The sequence below is a fragment of the Python bivittatus genome, unplaced genomic scaffold (genome assembly GCF_059951505.1).
Source record: "Python bivittatus isolate LINGU-HERP-01145 unplaced genomic scaffold, Pbiv_v1 ctg000690_np1212, whole genome shotgun sequence".
NCBI lineage: Eukaryota > Metazoa > Chordata > Lepidosauria > Squamata > Pythonidae > Python > Python bivittatus.
This window is the reverse complement of record NW_028277096.1, coordinates 3,136,108-3,155,367: the sequence shown is the minus strand read 5'-3', so window position 1 is coordinate 3,155,367 and position 19,260 is coordinate 3,136,108. Positions and strand designations below refer to the sequence as shown.

General features: G+C 39.8%; 1 protein-coding gene across 2 annotated transcripts in view; it reads left to right on the top strand.

The window, feature by feature from the left end:
• Window positions 1-7,284: 7,284 nt before the first annotated feature.
• Window positions 7,285-19,260, top strand: part of ELP3 (elongator acetyltransferase complex subunit 3) — a 97,354-nt gene continuing 85,378 nt past the window's right edge. Inside the window, exons 1-7 of one of the 2 annotated variants that reach the window (XR_015798151.1) lie at window positions 7,285-8,182; window positions 10,126-10,225; window positions 11,338-11,476; window positions 13,350-13,420; window positions 14,464-14,527; window positions 17,258-17,326; window positions 18,777-18,931. Coding sequence is in view for 1 of the 2 variants with exons in the window: in XM_007435118.4 (XP_007435180.1) it covers window positions 8,164-8,182; window positions 10,126-10,225; window positions 11,338-11,476; window positions 13,350-13,420; window positions 14,464-14,527; window positions 17,258-17,326; window positions 18,777-18,931 (617 nt within the window). In the remaining variant the exon portion in view is untranslated. The remainder of the gene's footprint in view (window positions 8,183-10,125; window positions 10,226-11,337; window positions 11,477-13,349; window positions 13,421-14,463; window positions 14,528-17,257; window positions 17,327-18,776; window positions 18,932-19,260) is intronic. The other variant, XM_007435118.4, reaches the window with a different exon arrangement.

Genomic DNA, 19,260 nt, shown 5'->3' with positions numbered 1-19,260 from the left:
AACAGTTCAACTTGCACTAAACTCCTTGTAGATTTGACCTCTCATGTACAATATGCCAGTATCCTACTCAGTTTTGTGTTGTTTTTAGCACCTTAACTGTGCATGTACAAATGGTTACCATAGCATTGATTAAGCATTTTGTTTTTGTTTTTTAAAGACTATTTAGAATTTTTAATAAAATGACTAAAATCAAAGCTCTGAAGTGTTTGTCACTCCTTTAACATTTAAGGAGAAGTGTGAAATACAAGTGTATACGTAGAACATTCAAGATTTTAGGGGGGAATGCAGAATGCTACCATATCCCAGGAGACACATCAAGACTTGCTTTATTTCATGGTAGATTGAGTTTCAAAACTCTGAAAATACAGGCTTCCCCTACCTTGTAAATAGGTTTCCCACTAATCTCAATACTTGCTTGACATATTTCCATGAACCCAATGAAGCTTTAGAGTAGTTGTGCATCAGAAACCAAATCTCTTTCTATTCTAAGTAAGAATTGCAGTATCAAATTTCTATCCATGAAATTTGTTTCTATTGTTTATTTAAATCAGCTATGAGGCTTAAGAATATCTGCTGAATATTGGCAATAAAAATCACCATACTAGGCTTTTCACTGCAAACAATGATTGTTCATACACTGTACTAAGCCATGAGTTTACTCAAGCATGTTTTGTTGAATAATCCAATAGCTAAACTAAAATCAAGCAAACCATATTGTGACTTAACACAAGAGCAGATAATCTTTCTCAGGCTGCAGATGGCTTTCTTTCTTGCTTCCTTGCGCGCTTGCACGCACGCGCGCGCTCTCTCTCTCTCTCTCTCTCTCTCTCTCTCTCTCTCTTTCTTTCTTTCTTTCTTTCTTTCTCAGTTCCTGAAGGTCACAAGGAGTGTGTCTGGAGACAAAATTGAAAATGTTCAGCTTTTGGGGAGGGAAAAAAGAAAAACAGATCTCAGCTTGACACACACACGTTTCTTTGGAAACAAAAAAAATATATACCCCTGAATATTAGCAGGTTTGCTGCTAAATGTCAGTGCCACAATCTTGGCATGGTCTGGGGCAACATGTCATATGTGGACTGGATTGCCTATCTCAAGGCTTAGTAGAATGTTTGAATCCAGGTTATATCTCCTTAGAATAGTCTTGGTATTAGACTAATAACAATCACATTTGTGGTCAATACATCTGCAAGTCACTGCACTGAAGTAGGTGATGTAAGGTAAGCTTCAGAAATGTTTTAATTGCTTTTAGTTACTACAGCTGTAACAGGCTTCCTAAATGGAAATTAATCCCTATTGCTGTTTGAATAGAGCTTGAATCTTCAAAGTTGTGGTCTGCACTCAGGAAAATCAATTTGGTTGGGGGGATTAAAAGTATACAAAAGTATTCTGAAAATTTGCCACAATTTTTGTAAAATGTATTGGTAGAGACATAAGAGTGCTAGCACTTTCACTAGCTCTGTTTGAAATCATACAGAAAATATTGACCTTATTCCTCTGCTGCGCTTGTACAGCTTGTTTCTTGTTGTAGGCATGGCTTGCTTGCTCTTGGTTTCAGTGTTCTTCAGTTTCTGCCAAATACCTTGAGGCCTTAAACTGCAGGATAATCCAGCTACAAATCCCACCTGAAAGCTGCCAAAACTAACAAGTCTGAACAATATGTGAATTGCACTAATAACTATCCTTTCAAAATACTTTAACTGGTGAATTCTTTCTGTGACAAAATGTTCCAAAACTACTTACTGAGACAAAGGGGGAATAGTCATCATACTACAATAGTTCTTTTCTTTAAAAACATGTAAAAAATCCAGTTGTGTTGCTACCTATTAATGTTCAAACATAGTTAATTCCTAGCCCAAAATGGAGAATGAGAGCAAGCTTTGGACTGCTGTTACTCCAATTGGACAAATGAAAAAAGATCCATTTTTGTGGAAATGCTGCTCAGCTCTAAATCAAGCAGGCTTAGCATAAATAAATTGAACTCAAAGCAAACATTCTACATTACAGGAGTTTCCAGATAGTTCACTAAAGCTTGTGCTATAATACATGTGTTGTTCTTTAGGTGAGACATAACTTTTGTTGCTGTTTTGGTTTACCTTGTAAAGATCTACCCATACCTGATGTATTGACCAACACCCATAATCTCCTAACTAATACTGTCTCTGAATACACTTGGTTGGGGAATATGGGAGCTCAGTGCAGGGCAGGGAAATAACTGTCTGCAGCTTCTATGGAACCATTATTTTCCCTTCTGGGCTCTAGATATTTCTCTACCTACATATATTCATATATATTACAAGGTTTTTAATCTTGTGAATAGCTTCATAATATATTGGAAAAGGAGGGATAAAGACAGGTAATAGTTTACATTTGAAGGTGCTACTGTAATATTTACTGCTTTTATCCACCATTATTTCTGGTTGTAACAAACAGCTGATTTAGGGATGCAAAATACATTTACTGCCCAATATCTGAAGTGCTTTTCAAAGGTCTATGGAAAAATCAGATACACAGTACCATGACATCTTTGAAAAATGTATATTTTCATTTTACTTTTACCCACTCCAGGATCTGAGTTCTGTTTGCAGGATCTGTCACCCCAGTCTAAAATTTCTAATAATCCACCCTAAGAGCCTTGTTAAATTGTTTGGCTAACTGCAGCTTAGCCAGTGTGGAATGATTGCTGCTTTGCTGTCCTCTTTCAACAATTGCAAATTCAGTCCTGCTAAATCATATTAGCAAATGAGCAAGGACTGGAGGAAGTGGTGGTACTTTCTGCCAAGGAAGTCCATCAAAACTTAAGACAGAATCAGTAACAAGTTTTAAGCATGATGTTTTACCTGTGTTGCTTTTTATCATAAACTGCTAAAATAGCATCTTGAACCTGAGCACAACTAAGGAGATACTGAAAGCTGGTCTCTGCCCTCCCCATCTCCTCTGTCTTATTGTGCAGAGGAATTTGGTAACAGCTACTCTATAAATCCAAAATAAAGGACTATTGATTTTCGGAATAACTGAGATTTATCTTGATTTGTGGCCATATTTAATCTCAATCCACTCTCATTCTATAATTTAGAGTACTATAATTTGTGCTTGGCCTCACATCCCCTTTCATTTTAATGTTCCTTTCATTGCTGCAAGAGTTTTCAATTATTCTATCCAGTGAACTCTGGAGTATTCTGAAAACTCTGAAGTTTTCAGGCAGTGCATACAAATAAATGATCCATATTGTGCACACAATATGGGAGGGAAAGGAAGGAGAAAAAGTTTGGTAGAGAAGGGGAGAAATGGAAGGGAAGGAAGGAGGGAGGGAGGCAAAGTAAGAAAGAGAGGGGAAGAAAAAAAGGAAAATGGAAGGAAAGGAAAAAATAAAAGGAGGAACAGGGGCCAGGGCACTGAAGATGAAAGTGATCAGGTGGGAAGAGAAGAATGGAAATCAGGAAAGAGAAACAGGAAAATGAAGAAAAGATGGAGAAAGAGGAAAGGGCGGGGGGAGAATGAATTATGGAAAGATGACAGAAAGTGAACAGAAGGCAGGAGGGGAGGGGGCAGAGATAAAGTTGAGTGAAAGAAAGGAAAAGGGCTTCTGAAGAGCAGATAAGATTGTTCTGCAGCTGTAACTCTCTGCCCACTTAATTGGGAATAAAACTAGCTCATTTGCATTTTTATTCCATACTTACTATAATAAGTCCACAAGGAAGTTCACCAATAAAAAAAGCAATTTAAAATTAGCAGCAGATGGCTTCAAATCATCCATTATCCCCAGCAGGGAGAGAATGCAATCAGATGACAGACCAAATCCCTGGGTCTAAGCCCAAAATGAAGGTTATCGCATAGAGGCTTAGATGGGCATTCCTAAGGAACAACTTCCAGATTTGGGGCAGCCATTAAAAAGGCCCTCTTTTGCGACCTCACCAAATTCACGTCTGATATTGATGAACACTGCAAAACTGGCTTCTGAAGATCTTGCAGACTAGAGAATACAGAAGAAGAATCCTGCTGGACCAAGAGTTCATCTATCCAGCATTCTATCACTGACCAGTCAGTCAGGAAGATCAGCCAATCGAAGTCCTGCCCCTGCAGATATTCTTGACCATCACCACATCTTATAGATATATAATTTAGCTATCCATTGTGTAAAAAGTAATTCATTTCATCCCCCCTCATATTTAATGGGTGAAACCCCCCAAAGTTCTAACACCATGGGAAGGGAGATAAATGTGTTTTTACCCACATTATCCACACCATGCATAATTTCATACACTTGTATTATGTCTCCTCTTACCTGAGTTCACTTCAAGCTAAAAAGCCCAAGATACTGTGGTCTTGGCTTCTAGGGCAGCTGCTTTGGTCCCCCATTTTTTTTCACTTTTGCCAACTCTACAGTATCCTTTTTCAAGTATGGTAATATAATTGGGGCCAGTATTGTCAGTACAGCCTAACCATGAATGTATACAAGCACATCACTATATTGATGGTTTTATTTTCTATTCCCTTCCTAATGATTCCAAGCATGGAACTTGCTTTTTTACAGCAGTAGCATATAGGTCTAGCTATGACTCCAACATCATTTTCTGATAGTTATGGCCAGCTCAGTTCCTATTCATATACGGGTGAACTTTGGACTTTTTATGCTAACGGACATCCTTTTGCATTGGCTTCCACTGAGATGCATCTGCCATTCTGAGGTCCATTCAGCATCCTGGCCGATTTTGCTTTAGTAGCCTTTGGTGTATATTGTAACATGATGGTGCTATGTGTCAAACTTTTTCTCTGATCCAGTTTGTAAACTTATTACTGTGTGGATTAATACATGAATTAATAAATGTCATCTTTCACTACTGCATTTGAATAGGCACTTTTATTAAAGAATGAAATCACTTATATCTACTGTCTCACCAGTACTGGAACAAGATTTTTGTCCACCAAATGGAGTGAGACCCCAGTTGCTCAGTTAGAGAAATGAGACCTGGAGAGTGCTGCAGTGGCTGCGGCATCAGACACACTCCGTTGATCTGCTGAGTAAGTACCATTGTGACCTCCAGACTGAAAGGAAAGATGACTGGCTGAGATTATTCCCATTCAGATGAACTCTGTGCAAGCACCTCATTAGCCTAACTAAACAGCTATTTTGGGGTCTTTTCCAGAGGAACATTTTAGATGCAAACTAGGAACAGAAGTACATTGCACAGGAATTAAATTGCACTCACCTAAGAACTCGATGTTTGCCTTCCAAACAATGTCTTTTGAATCTTGGGTTTGATGAATAAGCCATCACGCTTGGGTTTATGCAACATATTAAGCCAGAACTAAACAAACTATATTATGATTTAGTATGATAAAAGAACCCAGTCACAAGAGGCAATTCTTGGATGTTTCAGCCAACCACTGCTGAGTATGAGCAAACCAGCCATTTGGGCTACCAGCATAGAGAGGAGCCTCACAAAGCAAAGTTATGCATCCCTTCTAGAAGGCAGGAACAGTGACATACAACCTGTGTACAAAATGTTCAAGACTAGTCATCTACCGAAAGCAGACAATGCATTTTGTGTGAGACCTTAAGAACTTCTGCCCCTTGTCAGAAAATCAGTACAAGGCTTAGATGCCCAAACTCTTTGGCCTGCTTGGCTGTGGGGGACACACTGCACCCCTGTGTCCTCACAAAGTTGCAGAGCTTGCAAAGAGATTATCTTTGAATTCAGCCACTTACTCCAACAAAAATGGCACAACAGTAGTTTTGGAGTGCTTCCTTTAAATCTAGGTGATTTCCCCTTGACTGAAATTCCCATCTAGTCCTACTTTCCATCGCCTCAGAGTGTATGTATTAATTTACATTTATTATGGCTGCCCACTCCAGAAGACCCTGGGCGGCTTATAATATCTAAATATACAATTAAGACAGTTAAAAACACGAAACTGCTGCTTTTTGCATCTTCAGGACTTCAGAGCAATTCCTGATGTTCTTGAAAATTAAGGGTATATGCTCAAAATTGTACCATGGAAATTGGTTGGCTTTACTTTTCTGCATTAGCTGGACTTGGAGCTTGCACATGAGCAGTGCATGCTCTGTTCCATAATCAGCCCACATCTTTGCTATTTCACCTCCCTGTATCAATAATATAGTTGATTTGATTTTTGTGTGACACCCAAGTATATAGGTTATATGCATGTATATAGGTGTTGCTTTGGTTGTTGGAAGATTATGTTAGCAATGAAGAAATCATTGGAATCACTGGCAGAAATAGACAGGTTGTTCTCCTGCTTCATTTCTGTTTCCTGGGCCATTTAGTCTAGCTGTGTTTTTCTCCTTAATATTTCCAACTTTGGCAATACAGTCTCCAACCATAAAAAGCACATCTTGCTTGCATGTTCTGCCAATTTCAGATTGAACTTGACCACAAAACCCATCAACCTCCTCTTCAGCATCAGTGGTAGGAGCATCAACTTAGATTATTGTCTTATTAAAAGATTGTCTGCAAAGTCTAATTGATATTATTCAGCCATTGATGTCATTGGACCCAAGTACTGTCCTTGCTATATCCTTTCTGACTATGAAAGCAATGCTTTCTTCTTTGTTTTTATGTGCTGAGTAGTAAACAATATGATCTTCTGGCTGAAAGTGTTCAATTCCATTCCATTCCAATTTGCTAATGCCTAAGATGTCAATGTATAGACAATGCATTTCATCTTCCACTATGTTGAGCTTTCCCATATTCATGCTTCCTTTGTTTCATTTTACCGCTGTAATTCTGTCTTTACAGCCTCAGATTTTCTTTTCCTGCATGGCCACATCAGCAACTAGCAATCCGGAAAATTTTAATCTAGCTGTGTCCTAAATGCCATTAGTGCTCCAAAAGATCCTCAGTCTTCCTGAATAGCATGAGTGCTATCTGACCTGAGGGGCATCATTCAGCACTATTATCATCAATACTTCATGGCTTTTTGGTAAAATATAGGAGTGGTTTACCATTGCTTTCTCCTATGCCAGTGTTGTCCAAACTTGGCCACTTTAAGATGAGTGGACTTCAACTCCCAGAATTCCCCAGCCAGCCATGCTGGCTGGGGAATTCTGGGAGTTGAAGTCCACTCATCTTAAAGTGGCCAAGTTTGGACAACACTGTCCTATGACTTTGTCATCGTCCTTAAAATAGTCATCTGACTTCAGCACCTTTCTATGTCACTGCTGCCCAATATAGGTGCCTGTTTGCTTTAGCTGGGCAGCTGGGATGACCTTCATGCCTCAAGTGACCCTTCTGAGATTATATATATACTCCTGGCATACATTCCCAGCATTCTTTACTCAGCTCTGCCAGGACCACCACCACCACCACCACCACCACGAGGCAGTGCAGCACGACTCATTAAATGGTCATACATTACTACGATGAGAATTCCAACCACTGTGGATTTTTAGCAAGGAACGGCTGAATAAAACATGCAAATTTATTGTGACAGCAAACTGTATCTACTGAATGCAATGCAGCAACGGCCTTGCTGGAAAGAAAGCTGCCTCCTGGGATCGTACAAGTTAGTATCTTTAAACTCAAGGGGGCTGATTTAGGATCACCTAAAACGGCGATTCTATACATGCTTACGCTAAAGTAGTCTAACAGGACTGAACTTCTTTTTTTATAGAGCACACCGTTTGTGTACAATTTGCCCGTCGTCTTTTAGCATTTCAGGAATAACCTATTTCCTCTAAGGATAAATGCCCAACAGAAGCGCTGCCAGATCCGGACCGCAAAAGCCCTGAAGATTCCTAGACGGCAGCAAAGTTACAGTTTTCCGTGTCTTCTTCCCGCCACCTGGCGTCCGGATTTTGCCGTTCGTAGCCGTACGCAAACGCCATGAAGCATTATTACCCCGAGGGAGGCCCGCCTTGACTGCGGCTGCAGCGGAAGAGTTCGAAGAGGCGGGACGACTCAAGATCTACCAGCCCCTCCTCCTCGTGCGCGCGCTCGGCTCCGGCAACGTCTCGCCCACAAAAAAACTGCCTTCTGCTCCCGCTCGGTTTCCGTCTTTTCTTCTGTTTTGCGGCATTGTCGTGAAGAAGAGGAGACTGCCCTAGAGCGGCTTAGCAGAAGCTCCTGCTTGACGGCCAGAGAGAAGAAACAGGGAGGGGCGGGGTTGACAAGTCGCTTCGTTGTCGTGAGGGGCGCCTTCGCCATGAGGCAGAAGAAGAAAGGTAGAAGGGGGACGGGATGGAAGGAATACTGCTATGGAGCCTTCTAAAATAGATGCCCTCCAGATGCGTTGGGCTGGGCGTGGGAACACGCTGTTTGGGTACTCTGGGAAATGTAGTCCCAGCACAGCTGGAACGCCTCAGTATAGGAGAGACTCGTGTACATCGATAGGAAGTTGCAGCTGAGATGGCTTTAAATATGATCGGCATCATTAGCGCAAAAAACAGTAACTTCATCCTGGAAACGTCGGTCAAAATGCTGGTTAACTGTTCAGAGACTCGAAGGGTTGGGTCCCTCTGCTCAGTGTAGGAATCCAGATTAAGGCATCCCAGAGAGAGGGCTGGCTGGCTGGCTGGCTGGCTGGCTGGCTGGCTGGCTGTCTTTCACCTGAACACATCCACTGAAGGGGAACCAACCACTGAAGGGGAACCCACCACTTCTCTGGGTAATTGGTATCCATTGCCAAAGTGCACTTACCATCCCATATCCTGCTCTCTGGGGCAGTAGAGAACCTGCGGGACCCCTTTCAGGTGTTTAACAATGCTAGCGTAACCTGTCTTGCTCTTCTCTGCTCAAGGTTTCTTCCCTCAAGGTTTCTTCCCAGTTCCTTCAGACTGTCTTCGTAATCTGTATGTGTGTGTGCCAGTTTGAGTCAATGTTGACTCCTGATGACTGCCTGGACAAGTCTCTGCAGTTTTCTTGGCCAAGATTTTCAAAAGTGGGTTGCCATTTCCTGCTTCTTAGGGCTGAGAGAGAGTGACTGGCCCAAGGTCACCCAGCTGGCTTTGTCCCTACAGCAGGACTAGAACTCTGGTCTCCCAATTTCTAGCCTGGTGCTTTAACCACTATGCCAAACTGGCTGTCTTCTTACTTGGTTTCTAATCTTCTGATCATCCTTGTTGCTTTTCTCTAACCTGTTCCACTTTGGCTTAATCCATATTATGTGGTGCCCCAAACCGGACACAGTATTGATGGTGGGATCTGACCAAACCAAAATGGAACAATTACTTTCTATGGTTTGGAAATTATACTTCTGTCATGTTGATGCAGCCTAAAATTGCATTTTATTTATTTATTTATGTATTTATTTATTTTTTGTGGCCCAGTCACATTGTTGGTTTAGTTTGTAATCTATTCCATAGCCTTTTTCACAAACATCATTGCTAAGAAGTATCCCCCTTGCTATATCTCTGCATTTGATTTTTCCCCCTAAGTGAAGAACTTTGCACTTGCCTCTGTTAAACTTAATTCTGTAACTTTTGGTCCACTTATCATAACATATCAAGGCCATTTTGAATTTCCTTTCTGTCGTCTAGGTATTATCCTAACCCCCTCAAATTTGATATGCGTTTCCTGCATCTTCTCATCCAAGGCATTACTGAAAGTATTGAAGAACATAGGGTCCAAGATTGAGCCCCTACCACGGTACCCCACTCAATATCTCAGTTCAGTTTGATAAAACATTAATAAATGCTTTTTGAATATGATTTTCAAATAAGCTAGGTATCTGCTTAATTGTCATGTCCTCCAACCCATGATTATTCTGATGAATAACTGTCACATAGAAAAGAACAACCTATTGCTTCAGGGAAAAATATAGCCCCTCCAGGACCTCCTCCGCTATTACCTTCCTTCTTGGAGTCTTCAGACATCCTTGAGGAAAGCTAACCAGGGGAGATATGATTGTTTTCACTTCATCCTCTGCAGTATGTACTACAGTTGAAGGCAGCATTTCCTCAACTCTCACACATTATCTACAGCAGAGCAGTGCAGATGCCACATTGGTTAGTACTGAAAGCACTTTGTGTTCTGTGACTCAGGTGAATAGGCTTTGGGCTTTGAGAGAAGGAACTATGCTGCTTGACAGAGCACAAGTCAGTTTACATTTGTATGTGAGAAATGACTTCTGCACATATTCTCTCACAACCTTTTACTTCTGTTTTAGGAGATCTCAGCCGGGCAGAACTGATGATGATGACTATAGCAGATGTCATCAAACAGCTCATTGATGCCCATAACCAGGGCAAAGATGTGAACTTAAACAAGTGAGTTGCCTGTTATTTCTTCTTTGCTTTTCAACATTTTACTTTATCTTCCCCACCTGTTATGGGAAAGGCTATAATTTACATGTAGAAGAACCCTGGACCTGGATCAGGGTAACAGCCCTGTAAAAGGTTTGTACCTGAAGTTCTGAAGAGCTTGTTATAATAGACAAAACTAGGTTGGATAGACCCTGGTCTGATGCTTTATTAGGTAGTGTCTTATATTTATTCTTCAGTATTTAGTTCTGGTGTCAAACAACACTTGCCCACATCAGTTATACAGCACTTTAATCCACAAATTTGGTAGAAGTTTTGTATGTAGATCAAACACCATCAGTGCATGTGGCAGTTTGCAGAACAATATATGTCGCAGCTGCAGCCCAGTTCTTTGTTTGGAAGTATGTTTGCTGTGAAGAAAAAGAACACAGGTTAGTCTTTAGATTTTGCAAAGGCCACAGAGAGACTTTTAGTAAACAAAAATGCTAAGTAGCTGCAATCCAGTGCTTTATTTGTAAAAGTGCCCAGGGGATGGATTTTTTTCAGGAAGCGAATTTGAATTAACTTATCAAACAACCCCATGTGTGGAGCAGGGCCAACCCATCCATAGCCACTCAGTCTTGCTAGGGTTGAGTTTAAATCTGTTCCTCTCCATCCAGACTTCCACAGCCTCAAGATGCTGAAATAGAAGCTTAACAGCATCACTTGGCCAGCCCAGGGTTTAGATAAGTACAGTAATTGATATCGAACCCTCTGCCAATGGACAGCCTCACCTAGTGGCTTCATGTAGATGTTGAATGGGATTGGGCAGAGAATAAAATCCTAAGATACCACCCAAAGGCAGAGATATAGGGCTGGAGCTCTCCCCTCCAATCAGTACCAACTTTTTTGTATCTGTTCTAGCATACTCCAGTGTAATTGTTTTTGAAAGAAAAGCATACATAGTAGAGAGAGGCAACCTGAAGCTTTCTGGTTATTATTGACCACAGCATTAATAGTCTCTTGCCATAGGCCACATTGGTGTTCACTGATGTGAGTTGAAATCCAAATCATTTGAAGAGCACCAGGTTGTCTATTCCTGTTATATGGCCTCTGAGTTGCATGGCTTTCAATTTCAGGATAAAAACAAAGACAGCTGCCAAGTATGGCCTTTCTGCACAGCCACGCCTGGTTGATATCATTGCTGCTGTTCCCCCTCAGTATCGCAAAGTGCTGGTTCCTAAGTTGAAAGCAAAACCCATCCGAACTGCTAGTGGGGTAAGTCTTTGTTTTTTCATGTACAAGGTTCCAGAGTCAATCATATGAATTTCTAGTTGAAAAGGATCAGTACTGTGCCTGAGATCTTGGAAACTATGGCCAACCTGAATAGACCAAAGGAGAAGAGATCTGAACATTGCAGAATTTGTTTGTGCTGTCTTAAAATCTCATATCCACCAGTTGGAACTGGGTGCAAGATATGCAAAAACATAGAAATAAAGTATGCATTTAGAATTAAAGAATATGACGACTTTGAACAGCTCCTGAGCACATGAATTTGCTGAGAGTGAAAACTGAATTGATTTTGTGTTGCCCCAAGCAGCTTTACAGTGGAGAGAGGAAGTAATTTTGTCGTTGCAATGTTTATAGAACATTTGTTACTCTGTGACAAAAAAAACCTACCAGAAGATCCTGATTTTGCCATCCCTGAAGTAATACTGAACTAGATGGACTAGTGGTCTAACCCTGACCTGTAGTAAGGCAACTTCTTACATTCTGCTGTAGGAATATTATGTTTCCTTAGTTTTATATTTTTCCTAGGTAAATTGTTGTTCTTTGCCAATTAGTTTAACAGTTACTGTTCTGGCTTGTCCAGTAGATGTAATTGTCAAAGTATCACAGATGTGCACAGGGGTATGCACATTTTTTGACTTCAAATCATTTTGACTTCAAAACACTTATCACAAAATGCCCCACCAAGTGCAAAATTAATTGCAAGCTTGTGTTTCCATTTGCGCTCATATTTACTGTTAAACATTATCGTTGCTACCTGTTTTGTACTTGAAGCAACTATGGCATGGGAGAAACGTGTGTGTTTTGAACTCAAATAGATTGAACTTCTCACTATTTTTGCAAAATCATTATTGACAGATCACAACTTTGCCTGTTGGGAAGCCAATTTTCTTTTTCTTTTTAGGGTGAAAGTAGTGTTGTACAAGCAGTTGTAGTCACACATTGATTTTTTTTCCTAGCCATTCTGTATCCCCAATCTTTATTTGTGTAGCTTCAGAGAAGTTTTGGAGTAGATTTTGTAAGTGCAGGAAAGAGTTTCCTACTTTCTCTTGTTTCATCAGCAGAATTGGTTTCTCTCAGTGGAGAATGTTTTCAAAGTATGAAAGCTATCATCCCAGGAATAATAAATACTTTATATATTTTAAAAAATATTCTCACCAGCTGTCCAAAACTGCTTCACTGTCTTGCTGAAAGTATGTCTTAGAAGATTAAGAGCATGACAAAGTTTGTCTAATATAATTAGTTACTATTTGAACACATGAGCAGTTAAGGTTTTCTTGCAGCAGTACTCTAGTTTGCAGCCCATCTTTGGAGAGACTCTGTTTCAGAAGGGTACCTGCTGATAAAAGATAAACAAGAGAAAGGCTTCCTCAGGTTGAACTTCACTCCTGGTCTACATAGTTTTCTTGGGAACATTACACAAAAGATTTCCCATTGTTATTGCCTTGGGAGTGGTGTCACATTCAAATACTAACCAAGCCTTGTTAGCTTTACATCAGTCAAGACTGGCTAAATGTTGTAATTTGTCATCTAATGGTAAGGCAGTAAATAATAAAATTAATCTACAGGGAAGTAGGCACAGTACAATGTTACACACGTCTGCTCAAAAATAAGTACTGTTGAGACTAAGGTACTTAGTTTCAAAAAACTGGTTGTAGAACTGTAGACTTAAGTAAATGGTTACAGTTTCCTTTGGTGATTTTCAGGAAAAGTTAACAAAGTGAATATGGAGTAGTTCAGGGAGTTCTGAACAGAATAGAAGTTTTAACCCTTCCTTCAAATTCTGTGGATTGATGTATTTGCTCTGTACAATATAAGACCAGATATTTAATAACTTCTGTGCAATACTCCTTTCTTTCAGATTGCTGTTGTGGCAGTAATGTGCAAACCACACAGATGTCCACACATTAATTTCACAGGAAACATATGTGTGTGAGTATGCTTAATAATATGTCAGAATATCTTAAATACATAGCCAAAATATAAATTTTCTTGGTTTTTTAAATTTATTTTACTTTTATCCTTATTGTTTTAGTGTCTTTTGAACTAGAATGAGAAATAAATATGAAGGTACACATTAAAGTGTTCAGCTTCATTGGAAAATATTTAAATTCCTAATCATTATAAATATCCCTTTTAAAATAATAGAGAGACTTTACTGTTCCTTATAGACTCATCTAAAATGAGACATGTGTGCGTATCTTCCTATTTTTCTATAATTATAGTACCTGTTGTTTTAAACACAGGTGCACAACTTTTTTCAGGCAAAGGGCTATACTTGGCATTTGATAGCATAACAAGAGTAAGAGGACGTAGCCTCAATGTAACATTATTTTCATGTCAATTTAAAAGCAAAATTGGAAGAACTACAGCCATTATCTATATGGACCTGGGACTTCAGCCTATAGACCCTTGGTTTGTGGAGTTGGGAACAATTTATACATAGATTTGGTTTGCACATTATATTAAGCAATAGTTTCTCTAGTACATACATTAAGCCACTCACCATGGTTTATAACTGCAATGGCTGTTGCACATAGCACCTTGAGCCAGTACCAAAGAAACCACATTACGCTGTAGCATAATGCAGCCAGGGACTCTTCTAGCAACCTTCATTGCCAACTTGACCGTTAATGAAACAATGTTGGGGTTGTTTTTTCTAGTACATCTGAGGACCCAAATAACCGTGTTCATTGTTTGAACTGGAGGGTCTCTAGTTCAATTCTTTCTTCTGTCTTGGAGTTGTTTGGTAGCCTAAATCAAATTCCTTTGCCCCTGCTGCTTGCCCAGGGGCTGGATCTATTCAGCCCAATAGCCTGCTTCCCACAGTGGCCGTCTTGAAAGCTCATGGCAACAGCTCATTCTTTTGCCTTCAAACATCTGATAAATATACACAGACTACAGATTGCCAGTCCTTGCTTTTAAATATATACTTAACCTCTAGCTATGATCTCATTTTTCTCTTGAAAATGCAGATACTGTCCTGGAGGGCCTGATTCTGACTTTGAATATTCAACACAATCTTACACTGGATATGAGGTACTGCTTTCAAGGACCTGTTGATCCTATTTCAGGGAAAAACAATAAATTTACTGCAAAGCAGAATATCAAATATTAGGGGAGGACCACCTCATTTTAGATCCATAGAATAGTGATGATTTTGGATTTTTTTTATTTCTTTCATTATGCACAACTCTACTTCTGTCTGGTAATTATTAGTCTCAAGTGTGAGAAGCATGAGATGGTCATTCTTGTGATGGAATGGAATTATGAAGGCCAGACTCAGGGAGAAAAACATTTTCTTTCATCTCCTGAGGCGAGAAGGAGAGGTAAGAGGATGAGACTGGCACCTCCCTGAGGAATTCACAATGTTGTGGCTGGCATTACTTGGGAACTGGGGTTTCAGTCTGGGAAGATTGATGTCAGGCCTAGCCCAAGGAACTCCAAGAGACCATGTAAATTCAATCCAGCAATGTTTATTAGCTACAACCTCTAGCAAAAATCTTCCCAGACTGAAACCCCAGTTCCCAAGTAATGCCAGCCACAACATTCCTGAATTCCTCAGGGAGGTGCCAGTCTCATCCTCTTATCTCTCCCTCTCGCCTCAGGAGATGAAAGAAAATGTTTTTCTCCCTGAGACTGGCCTTCATAATTCCATTCCATCACAATTCTTGCGATAATTCATGAAGTACCCAAAACACAGTTAGAAATGAAGAGATGGATGGGGATGCAGGTAAGCATACTTTCCCCATTGTTGTACTGACACCTTTAGATTCACATAACAGCTTCCCCAACCTAGTACTCTCTTGGAGTACTGTTGGATTTTAGCTCCCCTAATTCTCATCCAGAATGGACAATGCATGTGGAGGACCTAAATTCAAGAAAGTTGTAATAGATGAAGAACTAAATATATGAAGTACTCTGTATATTCATATAATAAGACAGCCTTTTCCAAATTGTGTCTCCAAAGGTGTTCCATTACAACTCCCATTATCTTCAGGAACTGAGAGTAGTGTCTGTTTTTAAAGAGACAGTTGGCTCTCGTTAGATTGAAAACTGATTCAAGCAGGTCTGATACATGAGCTGACGGGAAGCCTAGAAGCAACTGTTTAAGAAATCATGTTATGTTGATCCAGGTGCCTTGCCCCATAACTGTTTGGATCTATTCATTTAGCAGATCCACATCACATACTTTTGTTTGCTTTGAAAATAGGGATCATACAAAATTCTTTTACAATCAGATAGTCCATTAGATGGAGACTTATTTATAAAATCCCATTTGGATAGTATCTGTGAAATTGATGGCAATAACTTGCATGTATCATATTAAGATTAATTCAGCTGCTAGGGTTGCTAAGTCTAAATCAGGTATGTACAACACATGCCGCTCTCCAAAGCCAAGGGTGACATTTGACTACCTAAGTGTCAAATTTAATGTGATAGAATTAATTATTAAATAGAAGAGTCATCTTGTTAACAGCATTTAATTAATTAATTTACATTTACATTACATACATTTTAGTTTATATACTGAGCCTGTTCACTTTTTTAAATATGCATTTATTTATTTATTTATTTATTTATTTATTTATTTATTTATATTTCAAATTTAGTCACCACCCATCTCACTCAAAGAGTGACTCTGGGCGGTTTACAATAAACCATAATAAATACAGATTAAAATACAATAAAACAATGTACATAAATAAATAATGTCTTCCAAGGCCCTGATGGTAAATAAAGGTTATTAACCTATGGGAGCGTCTTCAGGGTGCTAGCCACCCCCAGGGTTGGTTATCCTTCCTCATGCCCTGCGCAAGTTGGCAGAGCCAGATCTTCACTCCTTTCCAGAAGGCCAGGAGAGTGGGGGCCTGCCTTACCTCTGGGAGGAGAGTGTTCCCTAGGGTGGGGGCAACAGCAGAGAAGGCTCTTCTCCTGGGCCCCACTCATCGACATTCTTTCATATACAGTGTCCCTAATGTAGCTTCTCTGCCTGACCGGGTGGGATGGGTTGATGTAATGGGGATGAGATGGTCCCTCGGGTAACCTGGCCCCATGCCATGTATCTTTAAAGGTAATAACCAACACCTTGAATTGGATCCAGAAGCAAACTGGCATCCAATGCAGTTCTCATAGCAAAAGTGTTACATGTGCCATCCTTGGGGCACCCAAAATTGCCCGCACAGCCACATTTTGAGCCAGCTGTAGCTTCCAGATACTCTTCAAGGGTAGCCCCATGTAGAGCACATTGCAGTAGGCTATACGGGAGATGACTAGGGCGTGTGTGACTGACCAGAGGGCCTCCTGATCTGAGCATTATTTTGAGCAAGGCTGAGTGATCCTCAGTCCAATAAAAGCTACACACTCCTGATCTAGGTAAAATAAAATATGGGAGTAGAGTGTTAGGAGTTTGGATTTGATTGATGCCATCAAGTCAGTGTCAACTCTTAGCGATCACATACATAGATTTTCTTCAGGACAATCTGTCCCTAACTTAGGCCTTCAAGTCTTCACAGTGTACTGATCACACTGTGACTGAGTCCATCCACCTTGCTGATGATTGTCCTCTTCTTCTTTTTCCTTCCACCTTCCCAGCATCAGAGTCTTCTCCAGAGAGCTAGGTCTTCACATAATGTATCTGAAGTAGGATAATTTGAGCCTGATGATTTGTACCTGGAGTGAGGAGTTTGGGTTATAGACACTTTAAAACAACCTTGCTTATTTCTAGTTTCCTAAGGAATATTGTTTTGATTTCTTCCTTTCTTGTAGCCAACATCCATGAGAGCCATTCGTGCCAGGTATGATCCTTATCTCCAGACCAGACACCGAGTTGAACAAGTAAGGATTTGTTATGGGAGAATGGGATGATGCTGGGGTAAAAATAAAGCAATTGAGTTCTTTGTAGCTAAATACTGAAGCTTAGTCTTCGACTATGTCAATGATCTTAAAAGAAATATATTTATAAAAACCAAGATAGCATTCATGGAAATTAACCAATTGGTAAAAGGCTCTTTCACATAGGAAAAGCATCAGTAAAAAATGAAAACTGAACCAAAAGGAAAAGATGCATTTTAATCTCCTTTGGAAAATGGGAAAATATGAATCTCAGGAAAAACATTTATTTGGTGACCTTGGAACTGATACCAAGATTCCTGCTTTTCTGCTGTAGCACTTCTTAAATTGGAAATTGCTGAGACATGGAGTAGGACCTAAGAAAATCTGGCACAGAGCCATTATGAGGAGAAGTGCTCCAGGTTATCAGGGGCTTTGTAGATAAGTATTAGTGCCTTGATTGAAACCTGGTAGCATAGTGGTAGTCAGTCCATTTGGAACAGGAGTGGATGAATATAATTACCCTGTACCTTCTAAATTAAGCTTGTGTGGCAGCCCATGTAAACCAGATTTTATTAGTCAAAATTGGAAGTTATAACAGCATGAATTTACTACAAGTTCCTGACTGTCCAAGAAATAGTGGATTCAGTTTATATAGCAAAAGGAACAATTACTCTCAGCCACTGCAGCAAATCATTTGTCCAAAGATCAGGGCTAGATTAAAAATTGCCACCAAACTCTGAACCTTTTTCATTGAGAAGATTACAACCTCTTTGAGAGGGAAAGAGATCCTGTATGTCCTACATTGCCTGGACTTCATAGGTCCACATCAACTTCTTGAATGGTGACCTGCAAGCCCAACAGCAGAGCTCTTGTGCCAGATGTTAAATGTGATCCACCATATTGTTTCATAAGGAATTCAAAAAGCTGCCTTATACTGAGTCAGACCATTTATTTTTTTAGCCAAAGATTATTTATATTACCTGCCAACAACTCTCGGGAGGCTGAGTAGTAGTCTTTTTCTACAAATTTCCAAATACTATTCATTATATATATATATTATCTTTAAGAAATCCTTGGGATGGGGAAGGCAAGAGTACTCTAAATATTCTACCGTATCCCTCCATACTCCTGGTATATCCTGGACCATTAATGATTAGAGATTAAGGAGAGGCACATAGACACAGGCATTAGCAGAACTCCAGGGAAGACAATTCCAAACAAGACGGGCTTGGGAGTTAGATGGATAGTTCCAAGTAAAGCCAGTATGTTGCTTGATGTTGAAGGCCATTCAATAAGGAGTCTAAAATAAAATTGCTAATACCATAATGCTTGTTTTATATAAATCTGTGAAGTAACCTCACTTGAAATATTTTATAGTGTTCTGGTGATCATACTTAAAAATATGTAGTAGATTTTGGCATGGTTCAGAAGAAGGCTGATCTTATTTTTACAGCTGAAGCAGCTGGGCCACAGCATAGACAAAGTGGAATTCATTGTGATGGGTGGAACATTCATGGCTCTTCCAGAAGAATACAGAGATTACTTTATCCGTAATTTGCATGATGCTTTATCAGGTCATACTTCTAACAGTGTGGCAGAGGCAGTCAGGTAGGTACCTTATGCAGCAGATATGTTGGTGTATTGATTAGTTTTGTATGTTAGTTTGTTTGTTGTACCTGAGAGTTGCATCATATGGATGTCCACAATGAAAATTCCTCTGGTGTCTTAAAAATTTTCTGGTGCTGTTTAAAATATTAAAGAAATATATTGCTAAAAACATTAACATAAAGACCAACAGTGATAACAGTGCTTAACTGTGGAAGCTGTTGTACTGGTAATTGACCAAAAGACTACTAAAGAAGGATCAAGAGCTTGCACAGAAACTGACTGAATGTGTCTGTTCCTGCTGACTAATTCGCTTTCCCTTGTCTGTACCA